This window comes from Silurus aristotelis (assembly GCF_946808225.1).
Source record: "Silurus aristotelis genome assembly, chromosome: 11".
NCBI lineage: Eukaryota > Metazoa > Chordata > Actinopteri > Siluriformes > Siluridae > Silurus > Silurus aristotelis.
Genome location: NC_139584.1, coordinates 1751526 through 1772268, shown reverse-complemented (window position 1 = coordinate 1772268; position 20743 = coordinate 1751526). Strand labels below are relative to the sequence as shown.

Below are 20743 nucleotides of genomic sequence, written 5' to 3'. Positions count from 1 at the left end.
TAATATAAAATATTCCAGAAATATTTAAACACAATTGAAGTATTGAAGTAATTGAATTGGAGTATCTGCTGCTGAACCCGCTTTGGTTCCATCGCTGCTCTAATGCTAATCCCCACCCACTTCCCCCACCAAAACAACCCCACCACTTCCCCAAAAGCCCCACCCCCGCCTCGTCCGTGTCCTCCATTAAAACCTTTCCTTTGTCTCTGAGACATTCCACTGATAAGGTTGTTTAGAATTAGCAGGACATTTACGATCTCAGCCTGGTTTCAAACTTTCTAACACAGACAGTGAGAGGAAGCAGACATGCTCCATCTCTTTATAGTCATTCTTCCGCTTGCTCTCTCTCTCTCCCTCTCTCTCTCTCTCCCTACGGTAGTACTCACTGCCCAGAAAGGAAACAAAACAAACAGTTATGAGCGACTAAGCAAACATCTCAGAAGCACAGCCATGATGTAAAGCAAACACACTGCACTGTTAACACCTTCTAAAGCTGAGTAAAGCTCTGGCACATGAACCCCCTCCTCTTTCCTGATGCATCTCGGCGTTTCGTGTCCGTGTAGCAGCCGGGAATAAAACCGGCGGTTGGATAAACATTGCAGACGGAAAACCTCACGTTTTTATGGCAGATTGAATTCTGTCTGTAACACGGGGAACAAGATTACCTCGTAACCGGAATCAGGAAAACCGGGGACTGGCACGGTATTAACACGGAATTCAGAAGAGACACAATTCACATTTACTGTGTTCTGAGCGATCGTTTCATTCCTCTGTTCATAGCTACATGTAACGCAGTGGGACGTCCACATGCGAAACTGCTCAGGAAATGCAAATCACCGACACTGGAGATTTCTTCTGTGAAAAGACATATCGTTACGCAACACGTGTATATGCTGCCCGTCCAACAAAGTCACCACCTGGATTTAACTAAACAAAGAGGTAAATGCCTTCCAATGGATAATTACTGCATGGATGATTATGTTTCAGCTAGCAACATCTCCAATATCTCCAACTGATGCAGTGAGAAGCTTCTCATTTCCTAAACCACCATGTTGGAAGACGCATCCTGTGGCCGTGGTAAAGATGTACATCTGTTTCAGAAGGGTCAAGTTATTGGTATGCATCGAGCGAAGAAAACATCTGAAGATATTGGTGAAACTACTAAAATTGGAAGGAACCATCGTGAGAACCATCATCAAGAAATGTGGTTAGAAAGAAAATCTGGAATGATTGTGATCGCTTTGGTGAAAACAAAATCGGTGGAACTCACGCCTACGTTTAATAGTGAAAGTAAGAACATTTCCACACGCACAATGTGAAGGGAACTCAAGGGCTTGAGACTAAACAGCTGTCGCTTTAGGAAAAACCACTTATCAGGGCGGCTAATCGGAAAAAAGGCTTCAGTTTGCTAGGGAGCATAAAGATTGGACTTTGGAGCAATGGAAGAAGGTCATGTGGTCTGATGAGTCCAGATTGACAGGTTCATCAGGGTAAGAAGCGTGGAGGATGAACCGATGCACCCATCATGTCTGGTGCCTGCTGTATGAGCCTGTGGGGGCAGTGCTGTGATCTGGGGATGCTGCAGTGGGTCAGGTCTCGGTTCAGCAACGTTTTGTGACCAGAGAATGAGGTCAGCTGACCACCTGAATATACTAAATGACCGGGTTACTCAATCAATGGATTTTTTCTTCCCTGATGGCACGAGCAGATTCCAAGATGACAGTCAGGATTCATGAGGCTCAAATCATGGAAGAGTGGTTCAGGAAGCATGAGATCAGTTTCACACATGGATTTGGCCACCACAGAGTCCAGACCTTCACCCCATTGAGAATCTTTGGGATGTGCTGGAGGAGACTTTGCGCGTCAGTCTCACTCTCCCATCATCAATACAAGATCTTGAAACAAGCTCATTGACTTACTTTTGATTTGATTTTCAGTCTGAACAGGACTCTTTCTGACATGAACAATAAGCAGGAAGTATTTCAGTTGGACCCGCCCGATACAGACAAAAGTATTGGGACACCTGACTTTTATAGCCAAATGTGGGTTTTTTTCACAATCTGCTACCACAATGTTGGACATCTTCAGATGCTGCTACATGAAATTTGCCCTTCACTTGATCTAGGAGACCCAAACCTCTTCCAGCAGGACAATGATCCAGTGCATGGTCCAGGCCATCTCCATCAAGATCTGCTTTACATGGGTTGGAGTTTTAACAGCAGAACGTACCAATCTTATGGTCAGGTGTCCACAAACATTTTCCAAAAATATTTATTTAATGATTGGTCTGATATCTGGGTATATAACGGATGCATTTTATACCTAAAACATCTTAGCTTGTTATGCCAGAATTACGTTGTATATTTATTTAGGAATCTGTTTAAACGCAAATTAATATTCGAAATTGTTCCGTCCGGAAAATTGGCTTCGGTAAGCAGGTGAACGTCGCCGAGCCCTGGTGAGATGCAGGAAAAGAGAAGCTTATGAATATCTAAGATGCAGGGGTGGGGCAGGTACGACATACGTTCTGCAAGTGTGTGTGTGTGTGTGTGTGTGTGTGTGTGTGTGTGTGTGTGTGTGTGTGTGTGTGTGTGTGTGTGAGAGAGAGAGAGAGAGACAGAGAGGGAAAGAAACAAAGAGGCTGAGGGACACAAGAGGATCCTCTGCGACTTGATGGGTTTCCTCCTAAGGGACTCGAGGTCTGAGAATGTACATTTACTCCTGCGTCCTAGTGAAGCCTGATTAAGTCCCAAGATGGTGGTTAAAAAATAAAAGGTGTGTGTGTGTGTGTGTGTGTGTGTGTGTGTGTGTGTGTGTATGTTTGTGTGTGTACTCGTCATAGACCCTCAGCAGAAACGTTTACATGAAATCCAAAAAGATTTTTCCAGAAGAACAAAATATTCCTTAGGATTTGGACTCATTAGCACACTTCCCACACACACACACACACACACACACACACACACACACACACACACACACACACACACACACACACACACACACACACACACACGAATCGTCTGATCAAAACACTGATATCTGATCAGTACTGAGCACTGGGTTTGCTCATGCATGGTCAGGACTGTCGTGATGTAGAGGAAAAGCTCCTGGGCAGCCGGAATAAAGGGTCCGTGTCATCAGGTCCGGCTATTAAAAGCTCAAGGTCACTCTCCTGGTTCGGTCTGATGAGAGGAGGGAGGAAAATAAATAAAAACGAGGCTGCGGTGAAGGCCAGCAGTCGCCGGGTGAGTAAATAGGTGATTAAACAGAGGGCAAACACAGAGCCGAGTCCATTCAACCGAGGACGACGTCCTGCAAACATTGCACACGCAAACACAAACACGGAGTAGGGACGCTTCACTCGGCCTGGTCTCACCCGATAAAAAAAAAAAATAAAATAAAACGCAGAACAACAATTTCCACGTAGCTGTTTCAATGTTTGGATTTGTGCTCCAGAGATCCACATCACGCTCGATGCACCGTGACTACAAAGTACTGTAGGACGATGGAGGGTTATAACTGGACTCCATATTGAGCTCAAACACGCGACTGGCTGGAATTTTGCCATTTCCAGTTCCTCTGTGTCCCACCTCAAAAATATCGGACCTTTAAAGAGAAGATGGGACGCCACAAGGATCCCATTTCTAGTCCCTTGAACAAGGTCCTTTACCCTCAAATGCTCAGTTTATAAATAAGATACGTAATTTGCTTTGGATTAAAGCGTCCACCAAATGTTGTTAATGTAAATCATGTTATATACTTTTTTTTTTGCCTTCATCTTTGTATAAACGGTTTGGGGAAGAACCACATGTGGCTTGGAAAGTCATGTCCATTGAGCGTAGCATTGAAATGTGGATATAATGCGCACATGAAATGTAATGCTCACAAACGTGACAAGAACCTTCAAAGTAAGCCCAGATACCTACATGTAGCTGGCTGTAGGTGGTTCTTGTTTGTGCTTATTGACAAAATCAATCGAATTCTCCAAACACTCATCTGGTGTTGGCTACTTTCGCTCAGGCTCAGTAAAGGGAATACTACTGAATATCAAAAGATCATAAATTACTTCCAGTTAAATATTCAAATAATAAACTACAATACCACATGATCTTGAAAGAACCGGAACAAAACTTGCAGTATCTACTGAACAATAAATTCACTAACAAGTTCTTCCTTATGTTTAAGCTCATGAACCTACTATTTAAAAGGAATAATGTGTGAGGAACCAGAATCTGGAAAAGTCATTTCAAGTTTGGACCACCTCCAGGAGAAAGGAGATTACACACGTATGAGATCTGATGAAGTGTATTAAACACGTTTGAGGAACTTGAGGTATTGTAAAGGGAGGAACCCTTGTGGGATCTGGGTCATGCATAATGGACCGCTCGTTATTTGGAGAAAAAAAAACAGCACAATTCATATTCAGAGCCGTCCAAGACAATGGCTTAGGGAAACGTCACTTCCTGAATCGGGCCACGGGAAAAAAAACGTGTGGGAAAGTGGGGACCGGAGGATCGGGGGGCGAGGGGGGACGTGGGGTGCTTACAAGAACGATCTGTCAAGTGAAGGACTGCATGTGGATTCGAAGCAGAAATGAGGTCAAGTGACTCGTACAGCTTGGCATGACGACGCCTCTAATATCTGCCGTAATACAGATGTGTACGCATGTACAGATTCCTGTTTTTAATCCAACCATTCAGACACCTAACACCCCCCTCGCACATCCAGAATAACGCTGGAAAAGCTTAGTAATGCTCCCGTCCATTCCAAACATTTCTTCGCTTTAATGCCTCCTCGACTCGAATCGCGTACTCGGTAACGTTGCATTCCGAGTCTCGCGGCAGGTGACGCGGCTGAATGGAGATGGAGACGAGCGACGAGAAAGACGTCCAGAGGAAGCAGGTTTTGTGCAGCCGGTGTCGAACGGAAGACTCTGCCTTTGTCTGCGTTGTCACTTGGCGGCATTGTGCGCCACCGAGACGCGTCCTTCCGCCTTCCTTCTCTCTCCCTCCGAGACAATGCGCTGCCACAATGTGCCACAATCATGGAATTAGCGGCGTACACGCCGCTGCGCCCCGGAGCCTTATTAACACAGCAGCGTTTGACAGAAAGTCATTTTCGAATGCGAATCTCTTTTAAGCGTATCAAAAGGAGACTCTATGCTGTACCGCATGATTGGGATTCTTTCTCTTTCTTTTAGTCGGGAAGAATCAGAGTCGCGGGAAAATAAAAACGAAAAATGAACTGAAGAGGAGGAAGGGCATGAGATTCGCATTCACTCTCTAAATGAGCAAAATGATACCAGTGAAAATCTAAATCTGTTTTTCTGTTGTTTTTTTTGCCCTACTTTTTAGACATTTTTAGTCACATTTAACCTCGTCGATTATTCCAGCTGCCATCCTCGTTGTCCCATTTCTCCCAAAAAGATATTAACACCTGGCGCGCACCGCGTGGTCGACTTAAACTCGCCACAACACGTGGATTTATTTAGAAAGTTTTGGGCTCATAATAATTGTAATAGACTCATTAATACAGTAATCCCCCGTTTACTCCATAAAAACAATTCCATATAAGTGCTTTGGTCTCTCGTGCTCTCCGCGAGACACCGGGAAAATCAGCCAAACATTCGTTATGTGGCAAATGCAATTCCGTGAAAAAAAAAAGGGGGCGCCAGATTCGAACCGCGCTAAAGCAGGGGATAAGTGTATCATATATTAGTGTATTAATAGTTTCGTGTGCCGAGAGTCACATTCGAGACTTTTCATGTTGAGATGATTAAGTAAAGAGTCTTGTGATAAAAATGATAATAGGAACATTATTGTTATAATAAATTGTAGCACTTTGGATACATTTGAAAGCTAAAACTTTTGTACTTAAGTTTAAAGGGACATTTTTTCTTTAGTCCTATTTTACTGAGTGCATCTGTAAAGACTACAGATTTTAGCCTCAGATTACAGGAATCATTTAGGATTTTCTAAATGTGTCTAGACGACTAAATCGTGGCCGAAACCGTACAGTGTGCACCTGGATTAAAACAGCAGCGTGACTTGGTGTGCTGGAAGGAACCAGTAAAACCTTCCGAAACCTTGTACACCCCCTTCCATTAACGTCCTTTCAGACCACGAGTCAGTGGCGATACCGTTTTTTTGTTCAAACACAAATCTTTTTTTCCATTTACGAAACCCAACCCACTCCAATCCCGTGCTGACGTATCGTTCACTATTTGCAAACGTAAAATAGTGACTGGGTCTTTTATGAGCGCTGTCAATTTCACCTAGGCTGAAAAAATAATCAAAAGAGCCGTGCATCCAATATCGGCAGACGAGGAAGAAAAAAAAAAAAGTACCGAAGACAAATTTCCTCCACATCACCTGAGCTGCTGGATCATCGGTTGTGAAAGATCAATTACGGCCTGTCAGTTGGAGTGATAGAGTGGAACTTAAGCAGATAGCGCAGACACAGGAAAACACACACACACACACACACACACACACACACACACACACACACACACACACACACACACGACTCTGAGCTGAAGAATGAACCCCCATCAGCCCTCACCCACCCTGTTCCTCCATCCTTTCCCTCCATTCACTGATTATTTCTGGAAAAATGACCTAGTTCCAGGTGGCTCCAAAGACTCTGAGAGAAAAAAAAAAAAAAAAAAAAGCTCTTTCACCCCCTGCCCCTGTAGCCCTCCGATACCAATTCCACAATCCTTCAGTAGACACATCAAACACAAGGATGTACTGACACAGAGCAGCTCTCTCTCTCAACAGCTTTCTTTCTTTCTCTCTCCTTTACCAACTCCTGCTCTGTTTCTTTCAACATCTTTCAACAAATTGTACGAGAGGTGCTGCAAAATCTCCAAACGTGACAGAGCCGGCACGCTGGAGACGAGGTGTTTGTTGGTGCTGCAGATTTCCGGCTCTTTCCACTTTCTTGTGCTCTCTGTCTGTCATGTTTCCAATGCCTGCATGTCTGTCTGTCTGTCTGTCTGTCTGTCTGTCTGTCTGTCTGTCTGTCTGTCTGTCTGTCTGTCTGTCTGTCGCTCGGTATCTCTCTCTTCCAATGTCTCTCGATCTTTCCACCACTTTCTGAGAGACTCAGAGACCCAGGGTTCCTACACTTTTTTCCATTTCAAAATTCTATATTTTTCCAGACGACTTTAACTCCTATTTATTTATACAACATTTCATTTTGTTGCCCAAAATGCATCACAAAATTTCATACAAAATCAAAACACACACACACACACACACACAACATTTCACACAACTAATAAATACAGTACACATGTAAGGTTCCCAAATCACAATTGTCCTACTTCAACAGTCAGACTAAAAAAAGGATCCACAGGATCCCATTTCTAGGCCCTTAAACAAGGCCCTTTACCCTCAAATACTCAGTTTATAAATAGGAGACGTAATTTGCTTGGATTAAAGCGTCCACCAAATGCTGTTAATGTAAATCATGTAATATACTTTTTTTTTGTAGTAACAGTTTGGGGAAGAACCACATGTGGTTTAGTTTAAACTAAAATATGCAGAATTCCCTAAAAAGAGTTAAGACCATATTTAACATCTGAAATAATGATTTTAAACTACGTATGCGTTACGTTACAATCAGTGTCACTACGCTGTTGTTTTACAGAGTAATTGCCGGATGGTTGTGGCACCAAAACACGTTCCGACATGCAGCGTTTTATTAAAACTGCAATTCTAAATTTTAATTTTGATCATCTACAATTTTCAGATTTAAACTGCAAACCTTCGAACCAACAGCAACAGAAGGATTGTTCATGTGCAATTCAGCAAGAAACACAAAAACACAACTAAAGTCCACACATGAAAACGCATATTTTTCCGTTAGTTTTGTCCTTCCATCCACATGGAAACGGCGTTCTCAGTCCACCAAAACGCAGCTTTTTAAAAAAAGTTTTCCAAAGCGTTTAATTTGATTTAAAAACGACGTTTTTCGTGTCGTACTGTGAACTGTGCGAATTTTTTGTCATTGCCGTGACGTTTCAAAGGGCAGGAAAGTAAATAAAGTGGGCGTAAACGACTCCGAGTACAGGAACGGTTTCAGACGTTTCGGTGAGGATGAGCGACTTTTTGCGAAACGATTCAGAACGAAAAATGGTGTGAGCGTTTCGGACGGAAACGGTGTACGGCCTTTGTGTTACAAAAAATATTTTTACAAATTATATTTTTTAAAATTTTACAGGGAAATAGTGTGGAGACAAATATTTTTCAATACTCAGTGTTCTTTTTTCCCACCCCATAATAATCCAGACCTGGAAATCACTCAAATTTAATTCCACACTTTTTCATACTTTTCCAAAATATGGAGGCCTGAGTGCTGGTCTCTCTTCATATCTGTCTCCTAAAGTACTTGTATCTCTCTCTCTCTCTCTCTCTCTCTCTCTCTCTCTCTCTGAATTAATTTGTTAAACAACAGAAAGACTGGATGATGCCGTTTTCCGCTTCCGTTCCGCTTTGGCTGCAACACATTTTAAAGGCTGAACGGAGACAAAATGAAATATCAGGTAGCCAATTTCATTATTCATTCCTCTTTATTAAAAAAACTAAGGATGGGGGTGAAAAACCCAATGATGGAACAAGGACATGAATTCAAACCCATTTCAGTCTCTTATTTCATGAGATTGTTTCTTTTTCGCACGTACGCAGAAACAAACTCCGCGCCAGGACTTTCCCAATTTGATACGGAATTGGTGGTGGCTGCTGTCGTATGGGAGGGCAGAGCGGAGAGACGAGGCTTTCCACCATCTGTCTCTTCCAGTTATTTTACTGCCTCTGACTTGATCCCCTGAGTTAGCCAAAGCTAATTACCTTGGACAAACCGTATCCATATCTAAACACTCACAACAGATTGCATTCCATTATTGGCATGCCAGACAGGCGCGAAAGCTCCCGTCAACACACCGAGACGGACGGAGCACCAACGGCCAAATCTTGATCCCCGCACGCCCAGATGCCACGCCATCGCGCTTGTGATTTCTCCGGCAACCGAACGGGCCAAATCTGGCAACGGATTTTAAACGACGGCCCGTGTTTGCGCATTCATCCGCCATATCCGAGACATAACTGGGCAAAATGTCCTCAGAAAATCAGGCTGCAAAGTGAAACAATCCAGAAGGTACTATTTGCTGCATCCCAAGCACCCTTTAGAGACTGCCAGCATACTTGGGGTAAACCAAAACCAATCCGGTAGTGATTCCAAGCAATGAAAAATCAACTAGAACTAAAAACAAAAGTTCAGCTGGTTCTAATTTGGGCCCATTGTGGCTTTTGAACGTGCAGTGGAAAAATACCGAAAAAGGTGAACATGCCTTCACAGCTTGTGTGACTTTTTAGACCTCATATAAATCAGTGAACAGACGATAACCTCTGGATCGAACTGTAATGAATGGAAAATCTGTGTCAACCAGATGAAAATGGTTTAGTCTAATTTCTCAAGGTTTCCTCCTTTCAGGGAGTTTTTCCACTGATCACCATTATTCACATCATCCACTGAACAGTTTCCCCAGCGCCCATCTACTGAGCACCCAAACAACCAAACACTGATCACTATCAAACCCAGCACTCGTTCACTTATCACCATTGTTCACATCAACCACTGAGCACCCACTGTACCCAGCAACCATCTACTGAGCACAACTATTCATTGACCACCACTGATCTTAAAAACCAACCACTGCCCCAGCACTTATCTACTGATCACCATTGTTCACAATGAAGAAACAATAATCACCACTTTACCCAACAACCAACCAGTTTCAATCAATTATTGATCACTAACTATTATTCAATTCATTTTTATTTCTATTGTGCTCTCAAAGCAGCTTCACACAGATAATGTGCTGATAAATGAATAAAGTTTGTCCATAATGAGTGACTGTGGTGAAGGAAAAAGTCCCAGAGATGGGAAAAGGAAGAGATCTTGAGAGAAACCAGACTCAAAAAGAGAACCTCCTCTTCATCTGGATGCTTAACGATGCTGAGGTGTGCAGTGATGGTGATTAAATGCAAACTGTAAATTTCATGTGCAACAGTCCTCGTCATGCAAACATCCATCCTTCACTAAACCACCATCTCATTTTGCCTGCACTCTTAAGAGCAGTCATCGTTTGTGTACATCAACAGTCCATTGTTCCAATAAACCATAAGAAATAATCCATAATCCAATATTTTCCATGCTGATAAAATACTTCCTGCAAAAGATCATTGAAAATAAAAAACGTTGCACTGCTTGAACTGGTCACTTTCTCTTTTACAAAAAAAGGTGACAATGAATCCAGTCTTCTTGGATACTGGATTTGGGGGGAAATCCACACTCGTCCACCAGTAGCATTTGCTTCTCTCCATGTGCTGCTTTATTAAATTACAAATCTCTAATCGGGACATGTGATGGCGAGCCATTAACGGAGGGATTCTTTCCCCATTTCTTTTTTTTGTTTTTTTTGCAAAGACCCCCTCAATTTAGCAATTTGCAGAAACAGAGCGCTCATTCAGCATGCTCGTAAATCAGCCGCCTCGTTTGCTGCGGCTTTTTCCACGAAGCCCGAGAGCCACTGGCCTCCGAACCGCAGAAGTAGAAAAACACACGATGCTGCAGGAGTTTAATTACCAAACAGTGATGGCAGATCTGATATAGCGATCATAACAACCGAGTGCTATACTCTCACACTGCCTCGCTAATGACTATAAAGCATTTTTCTCCGTCTTTGCTACCCATTCTCTCTCTCTCTCTCTCTCTCTCTCTCTCTCTCTCTCTGTACCATTAAACATGCACGTACATTCCTTAGATGGCATAATGCGTAGTTTATTAGCCGCTTTAATACCTGAGTGGGCCGGCGATCGGCGTGGCAGCCGGGGCTGGAAAAGGCAGACGGAGGTATCTAATAGATCGTTTTGTTTTTTCCGCCGCACGGCTCCGAGGTGAGTCCGAGAGGAAACTGAGAAGCAACTGAGAAGCACATGTGGAAACGGATTGATTAAACGCGTCTGCTAGTTGTAGATGTAAATGCTAGTTGTAGTAGCAAAACGGACGTGAAAGAGGGAAAGAGATAGACGCCATTTTCTCTTAAACCAAGGACGAATTGTAGGGTTGAAAAAGTTTCCAGTAAATTTCAGGAGACTTCCAATGGGAATTTTGGAAAAACATTCCAAGTTGGAAACTTACGCGAATTAATTAGAAAGTCATGGGATTGAAAGAGAAGTAGACCGTATTCATCGTTGCCCCTGCATGTGCTCCCGCGTTAGAAGCTAGCTTCTTGAATCTCCGCCAGCTACGAGCAGGTGCTTGAGATCCGCCCTCTCGCGCGCAGGGCGCCTGTTCCTCGTGACCTTTAACGAAGTTACCAAGCCGGCCATTAAATTATGACAGGAAACGAGCAGATAAAAGTTACACGACATTGCAGGTGGCCCTCGAACAGCTTGATCCCAGAATGCATTGCTCATAAACACAGCGTGGATCTGGAACAACCAGGAGGCAGAGTTAAAGTGATTAAGAGACATTAAAAAATTAATTAATTAAAAAAAGGGGGCCCAAGCACCGGCACTTGAAGCAGACAGATGACTCCAGCGTTTTTATATTTCCTCTGCAGAGACGACTTTGTCTCTAAAAGCCCATAGAGAAAGACGCCGCCCCCCCAGCGTTTATCTACCAGGGTCTCTTGCACTTGGGTGATTCTGGCTCTTCAACCAGCAGATTTGGGCCATTATTCACTTTCCAGCAGCTCACATCTCTTCACTCAAACCTCCCCCCCCCAGCAGCATCTTAATCAGAGCTGCATCTGGCACCAACACACACACACACACACACACACACACACACACACACACACACACACACCCGATAAAGTACATTTCCAACATCTGGATCTTATTCTTCTGGCCAGTAGAAGGACAGTAGACGTCGTGTCCAAACGATTTCTAATAAAACTTATTCAAGCCAAGAACATTTATTTTCTTGTTCGACATACAAACACATTCAGATTTATACCAAACACACACACACACACACACACACACACACACACTAATGTTTCCATGTTGCACACTGTAGTTGAACCCATTAAGTATAAACACTAAAAAATATAGGCACATAGACTGAGGGCAAAAGTATTGGAACACTTGACCCTGAGATTTGCTGTGTGTAATGGAGGAGAGGTAGTAGTCAAGGCATTTGGTGAGTTCAAATCCCAGCTGCCACTCCTGGGCCCCCTCATGCAAGGCCCTTATCTGCTCAGTTGTATGAACGAGATCAATGTAAATCCATTGGCATGTCTGGAAGTGGTGGCATAAAATCTCTTCACTTCCAAAACCTGTTTTACCATCACAATTCACCTGTGCATGAGGATCTGCTTTTCCATGGGCTGCAGTGAAAAATCTCCTGCTATAGAGCATCAGCCCAGGCCTCCTCACCTACATCAGCACCTGGCTTTTCTAACACACAACCTTGCAGCTGAAGGAAATCTCCACACAATCTAGTGGAACATCTTCCCAGAAGAGTGGAGCTCATTATAACAGAACAAATCTAATGATCAGGTGTCGACAATAGTGCAGGACAAATATTGAATATAAATACTTATTATGTAGGTGTTGGGTTCAAGGTCACACCCAGGTGAACCTCAAACACACCCAGGGTTTAATACAGACGATAAGCACACACACACGTCTATAACAGAGACGTTCACCTCTAGTAGACCAGCTTTTTGTTCCCTGTCTAAAAGAATGAACATTTATCCTTCCCGTGGAGATTTTCTGGATTAAAAAGATTCCAGCCTTAATATTTCACACCCACTTACGCTAATCAGGAGCTTCAGGAGCAGGTGACCATCACGGCCAACGGCACCAGGATTCACAAAAGCCCTCTGACACATGGCCTCCTGCTTAAGAGCTTTATTAAGCTTTATTGGTCTCCGGGGCAGAGGGGAGCGAAATGTCAAAAAATGGAAAGAGTTTCTATTAAATTCAATGACATTTCAATGGCATTTTTAACGAGGCGAAAGGTCAGAAATCGATGAAGCTGCATCAAACCTCGGTTTAAAGTTCAACCCATGCGGGCGAAGGGCCACGGACCCGAACTCGGTTTCGTCTAACCATCGCTACACATCAGTGACGTGCTGCAAAAACACACCGGCATCAGACGGCTAATCAGAGGTAGAACGTTACGATCTACTAAGAAAGAACCATCAAAGAATTTTTCATTTTAATGTATGAGAAAGTGATAAAATGGACTAAAAGTATCTCTACGTCTTCGGCCTCGTCGATAATCTATGTTAATGTAGAAGGCACACAATTGTACAGGACGTCTTTGGATGAAAAAGCATGAAACTTTCCTTTCGCTTGAACCAGGAGACCCAAACCTGTTTAATGCTTTCCATGGGTTGGAGGATCTCCTGCTATAGAGCTCTGACCCTCAACCCCACTGAACACGAATACACTGGAACTGACTTTACAAACACACATCCTTATAGATCAAAGAAATCTTACAAACCTCCACAAAATCTAATGGAACATCTTCCCAGAACAGTGAAGGCCATTAACAGCAAATGGGATGTTTCAAAATTCCTACTTATCTTATGCTCAGGTCTCCACAAACTTTTGATGTCTTCACCCTCGAAATTCAATTCTGCAGTGAAACATCTACGAATTAGACGTATCCATGCGCTAAATCAATTGCAATCAATTCCAATAATTGGAATGCCATCCCAAGCAGGGCAACATTATTTCTAGAACATTTCTATTTAAGAAACAATTTTGTTTTTTGGTTGTTTAACACTAATCTCTTTTGTCAGGGTAAAATAACACACTGTATTATAGAACACCATTCAACAACCGAGTCTTGAAATCTGAAGACCACATAAAACTATCAACCATCCAGCACCGGCACCATGATCATGTCCAAGCGATAATCAAAACACGACCTCTTCCTCCATACTACATCAAAATAACCCCTTCCGTCTCTCAAATCCTGCACGAAGCATGTAGAACCAAACGTTCTGCTTCACATGCGACACGTCTCTCTGGCTCGTCCCCCGACAGCCGATTTACAACAAACAGATTTGGCGATGATCAAACGTGGCTGAGAGTCGAATCGGCTCGTAAATCAGCGACAGGGCGCGCCGCTCTCTGATTTATACCGCGGAATTAGCTCCGTTCTGGCGCCCAATCACGGCCACATCTCCAGATGACCAACGAAGGTCAGATCCTTAATATCATTCCTTATTCTGAAGCTGATGTCAGGGTGCAAAGCGTAGGACACGTGGAGAGGGTCTGGTGTGTTGTAGAGACACGGCCGGGATGCCAGTACGAGACGATAAAACCCTGCGCCGGAATGGAGTTTAAACGACTCGCACTATTACGCTCATGTCAGTCCATCATTACTAACTTGAGATTTACTGCCATGAAAATGAGACGAACGGCGAGCAAATGGCGAGACGCCTCCGTGGGCAGCGCATCAGAAAACAGGCAGAGCTTCGAGTGCATGTAGGTTAATTATCACAGAGCTCTAGAAGCAATAAAACCCCAGAAGAAGCTGTGTAATGTTCAAGCCAGGAGACCTGCATCATGTTCGAGTCTCAAAACAAGGTCCGGGACTCATTTCCAGACGGAGGTTTCGGCAATTTCTTACCAACAACTCTAGTGCCTAGCTGCAATATGTTGCCCAACAACAAAAGACGAAGAGGGGTGGGGTGTTGCCTGATAACCCTAATGAAACATGAGGACATTTTGGCTGAACTCCAAATTAACCAGACCACAATCCAATAAAATCCTGTGTTCAATTATTTGACCCAGTGGAAGATTGGGCTAAAATGAACAGGAGACTGGTGGAATCCTTCTGCAGACAGGATTAGAGTCGTTATCAAAGTCCTAGGAGGCGTAACTAAGCATTGGGGAACAAACGAGTCTTGAGATTTACTTCCTTGTTGTCCAGGGTGTTTAGTGAATGTGTACAGTATTATATTATTTGTGTTCTTGTTCTCTTGCTTTAACGTGTACACAAGATTATATGATAAAAGGTCAATAACTGAGGCAACTTCCTTGTGTGTGTATATAAACAAACACACATTTATATACACGTATATGTAGTGATTATTTCCTAGGAGCCAGAGATGGTTTTGAAGGTCTGGATTTCAACTTTGACCCGCTATGTTTAACACGTGCGATCATCGTCGTAAAAAACACCGCCGTGTGAAGCGGGATACGGCCTCTCGAATAAAAGTACATAACGGTTTCCGCCACTTGCCCCCCGCAGGAAGGAAAGGACAAGGTCGAGCTCAATAGATGCGGATTTATCTTGTGATATATGGCAACCACCTCGAGAGCCTTTTAGCTGTTAAATAGACTGTACATTAAGGCTACATAAAACGGCCTTATCAAGAGTTCAAGTGCGTACATCCTCTCTGACGCACCAGAAGCGAAACTGGTGAAACATGCGCGTAACCATAGCTGGAGAATTCCATTTAAAAAATAGCCTTGGGTTTATTTCCCAGAGGTGAGATTATGAGGAGTCTGTTGAGGCCACGTGGCAGATAGCAGGTGCGAGGTGGGGGGGATTGGGGGGATGGCGACTTCTGTTTATTTTCATTTCGGAGGGTAGAAATGACCCTGCCACGGAAATTCACGCTGGGATGATAAAGCAGATGTGGTCTTCCGCAGAAATATAAACAGAAAGGTGAAACTCGGCATAGCCTGGTACAATCCGTTCTGAACATTTTCACCTTGTTTCGCTCCACCGATTCGGTCCGGCTCGTCTCCAGTGCTGACCCATTTGTGCGAGCGCCGAGCTTCAAAGCCAATCTCCGGAGCTTTGGCCACTGTCACGGCTCCTCTGCCGATTTTCACAGCCCCTCGCTCTCGCGTTTAGACGCCGTCATCCACCGTTTGCACTAAAACACGAGTGGCGCAAAAACGATCCGGGAAATTGTGGAATTGTGGAATAAAATCAACACGCAAACTGGCTCAGTGCCAATCAATAGTCTGTTATTTACAAATATACAGCAATACAGAGATCCAGCACAAAGATTTCGAGCCAAAAAATGACCAAGAGTGGTGAAGATGTCGGACTTCTGATCAGGTGGAAATGAGATCAAACCCCACCACCAGTAAGCCCACCATTTAAATATGGTGGCAACTAACCAATACCTAACTCGTAATAGAGAAACGTTTCGAAATGTGAGATACGACAAATCACTGCGAACTAAAATTCATGCATCATCACACGTTCAGTGCAGTGAACAAAAAGGAGCTCTAAAATACTGGATTTATAGCAATCATCTGGAACATCAGGATGTTTGTTTAGCTTCGGAGGAGAAATGAGCATAATTAGCGTTTTATAATAAATGTTTGATCTCACATTCTTTACATTCCTGATTTCACATTCAAATGCGAGACATTAGTTACAATCCCTGTCGGTTTGTTTATCCTGTTTCTCTACAGTGGATATTAAATATGCAGATGATCGTGATGACGAGACGGTCACGTCAGCAGGAAAGTTGCAGCTTTGGGCAAAAACATAGAGATAGAGAGTCGAGACATCCGGAGAGACCAGAGGGCGAAAGACATGACACGAGGGCTAAATCACAGTTTGAAGGAGTCCGAGATCATCGTCAGGAGCGTAGGGAACGATTATAAACGAAAGTTAGGAACGCACAGCAAAAACGTTTTTTTTCTCCCCCTGATAAAATCAGACGTGTTTGCCAGGAGATTTTTTTCCATGGAAGTTTAAATGGGCATAACTGCTTTGCTTGAAATACATGATGATGATGAGGAGGAGGATGAGGGCAATCATCAAGATGAAGAGGACAAACAGTGCAACAAAAACACCAAAACACGTGACCAGGCCGATAATAATGATATTTGTGTGGAGAGTGATAAGCGTCTCGTTCTGTCTCCGCACCGCTCTGCAGGGACAGGAAGTGCTGACGGCTCATGGGTGATTTCCGTGCAGCCCCGAGTAAAGAGGCCTGCTTTCTTTCTTCTCCTGCCAAAACAAACAGGCAGAGGCAGGGAGGGAGGCAGGGAGATACGAGGCAATTACCCAGCCTGCACCAGCGCCTTTCAGGTGGATTAACACACCAAACCGCTGCATGCTGTCAAATACGCTGTTAGGGAACCGTTTAACGCTATTACGGCGTTATTGTTCGGCCAGACGTGATTTATGATCTCGGACGATCTTCTGCACAGGCTACCGAAGAGCAGAACTCCAGCAGAAGGTCAGATGATCGTTTCATCGATTGCAGATGTTAGGACGAAAACGCTGCTCTGTATTTGCAGCTTTTGATGTGTAGATTAACGGCCACGCCCACACAGACACTAATCAGAGCCGTACAGACACACACACAGAAACACAGCTGGATCTTTTCAGGAAGGGGAAAATCCCCACAGGTTTTACTCGTACATACTCGGATGATTTGTCGTTTCATCTCCTGCATGTAGCAGCAAGACGACGGAAAACAAGGTGCTCCCCACTAAACCTCCCTATCCCCCCCCCCCAACCCCCGTTCGGGTGGTAATTACAGTAAATGCCTCGATAATTATTATACGATGAGGAAGAATACGTCTGCGAGTTCATGAGATGTGCTGAGTGCTAAATATTTACACAATAAATTCGTGTTGAGACTCTAGAGAGATTAGACATGGCTAAAATTTTCCAACTGGTTTTTTTCAAGCTTTAGCCAATCAGAATTTGTTACAACGTCCAGGATGATCATGATAGGTTGGCTCCAACAGGCTGCCGCTTGTAAAAATGCTCTAATTGCTGATACCAATAAGATGGCCCTAAGAGAAATGCCCCGATTGGCTGGTTCCAAAGTGCCCATAATAGGTTGACTCCCATAGGCTGGACTTAGGATAAACACCCTGATTGGTTAATTACAGGATGATCATAATATTCCATCTCCAATAGGCTGACTCTAATAGGATTTTCCTGATTGGCTGAATCCAGGATGCCCATAATAGGTTGGCTTCCATAGGCCAGACTTCGTATAAATGCCCTGATTGGCTTATTTCATGATGCTCATAATATTCCATCTCCAATAGGCTGACTCTAATAGGAGTGTCCTGATTAGCTGATTCCAGGATGCCCATAATACACTGGGCATAATAAGCCCACCCCAGTAGAAGTGCTCTAATTGGCTGGTTTCAGGATGACCATAATATGCTGGCTGCAAGAAGTCAAATAAAACTTCAATACCCGTGTGTTTGAAACAGTTCAAAGAAATGATCACATTTGTTTGATCATTTATTTTAAATCCAGTGAGTGAAGCAGACACCCATAAATTCTCCCCCACAATAGCTGACGCAAAGCCTGCATTAATCCCAATCCATCAACATTAGCTTATTGCAGACACTGTAACTGTGATAAGGAGCACGATGTGATTAATTATGCACCACCACTTCTCCCGGAATGTAGACCACTCGGCAACAAAAGGGAGAAAAGAACGCCAGCGTTTCCGCTCCGATAGTGCGCTTCCCAGACAGACCAAAACGATTCGACCGCAGAGCGACTGTTTATCACGACGCACCGTTCTGCCCGGGGCTTTAAAGAGATTACGCCAAATAGTATATACACCAAATCCGGTGATTTTACACAAAACCGGGACTTCAGAAATCATCCAGAGACTCCAGGATGTTACCACTTCGCACAGAGGAACACCGGCTACAGAAACACGCGTCATCTATAAAACAAAACAAAACTCAAAGGCGTGACCTAAAACATCCCCAGGGGCTGAGAAGAGTAAAATTCTCCCAGGTGGGCATCTGGAGCATATTTCACCTTCAGAAAACTCAGAAGTGGGAAGTATAATTACTGCATTTATCACATACAATACATTTCAGTCACATACACAACCGTACGACGCAAAGAGAAATGTTTTAGGGTCTCTGACGTGCAATTAGAGAGAAATGAATTAACATTTTTGTTAATAATTTTTTAAAAAATGAGGAAAAACAAAAATCTGAAATTGCAATAAAAATGTCATTTACGATAAGATCAGAAAATGCGGGTGAAATAAATAAATAATTAATTAAAGTCTAAATTATATATAATATAATTATTCTATATAATTGTACATATATTATATTTGAATAATAAACGGTAAACATGTCAATTCTAAAAATATAACGATATAATGATTCACATACATATATATATATAAAAAAATAATTGAATTGTAATTAAATTTTATATATTATATTGTTATAATATTTTACCAATTTAACGTTGATATCACAGTCCGTCAGTTTTTAACACTGGTTATATTTTGTTCTATAATGCTAGCGGGGTTTCCCAGGGAGACCCTCCCAAAAAAACAAAAACAAACAAAAAAGGACGATGCAGAAAACAGACAAAAAAATGCAGCGGCGCTTTATTCCTGCAAAGATGCTTTATATTTGTCACGTACTTTTTTTACTACACACTGAAATTCTTTCTAATCAGAAGTCAAACAGAGACCTTGAGGTGTTAGTACACAATTCCTATGCACAAGTGCTGCATGCGTAAATTCTGCCACGTGAAGGTCATGTGACTGTACACCATTAATAATATTGTGGTACCAAGACGTTTGTGCCATTAATTTCCTGTTTGTGTGTGTGTGTGTGTGTGTGTGTGTGTGGTATGCGACGAGTGCCCCTTTTTTCAGATTCCCACTCCCAGTTGATCAGGTTTAACCTTCAGTATGACAACCCAAGGGACATGCTCAGACGTCTCATTCTGGGTTCTCGTGGGGGTCAGAGGTGATGGTATGGTCCACAGCCTGAAACTTTCATTACACTTACAAAATCCCCTAGCGAGCCCGGTCTCCATTTCCTCCCTATGTGCCTCTCTTCTCCACCTCCTCCAACATCTCCTCCACCCCCTTTTAGCTCGTTGACATGCCTGAATGCCGACAGTCCGAGACGACGCAGAGTGTGTGTGTGTGTGTGTGTGTGTGTGTGTGTGTGTGTGTGTGTGTGTGTGTGTGTGTGCATGAAGTATTTTCATAAACTCAGCAGTGACCGTATTATTCTTTAAACATCCCCAGCTGTTCCCTGCTCACAGATATGGTGACTCATAACGGTGGTCTTTTATTATTGCTCCCGGTGTGTGTGTGTGTGTGTGTGTGTGTGTGTGTGTGGAATGAAGGGTGAATGCTTTTCTGCGGGTTGCAGTATATCCCATTGCAGAAGGAACAACATGTGCAGCGGTATAATAGGATTAAATGCAATTCGACCCCCGTAAAGCTTGCTTGGCACATTCTCACTCTCTCACTCGCTCTGCCTTCGCGGACTTTCACTCGCACCTGTGCTTGTGCTCATACACACTCACACACACACACACACACACACACACACACAGAATTTTATGAGGACCAGTTTCGGACCTACGATCGCACGTGAGGTTCTCGGCGTCTTTACCTTTTTAAGATGGCCCGTACGCGTCCCGACGAACACCACCGTGTGATCTCCGTAGGTGTACGCGGCGACCGAGGCCATGCCGTCCGTACGCTCATCGTACAGCGGCGTCCCCTCGATGACCCGCAGCCCCCCCAGAGGTTGGTTCAGGACCAGGCCGCAGAAATCGTCACCGATAGGCTTCGGCTGCGGAGGAGAAAATGAGAGCAGGAGTTAAAACCGTACATGAATGAATGCTTAACCCGTACGACCCTACGATCATCATCATCATAATAATAATAACAACCCTCCACTCTTCTGCTAGATTTTTGGGC

The 20743-nt window shown here is 43.5% G+C and overlaps 1 protein-coding gene across 1 annotated transcript in view; it reads right to left on the bottom strand.

Moving 5' to 3' along the window:
* Positions 1 to 20743, bottom strand: part of plxna3 (plexin A3) — a 171513-nt gene that overhangs the window by 123579 nt on the left and 27191 nt on the right. Inside the window, exon 3 of the mRNA XM_083554849.1 lies at positions 20433 to 20615. Within this exon, the coding sequence (XP_083410975.1) occupies positions 20433 to 20615 (183 nt within the window). The remainder of the gene's footprint in view (positions 1 to 20432; positions 20616 to 20743) is intronic.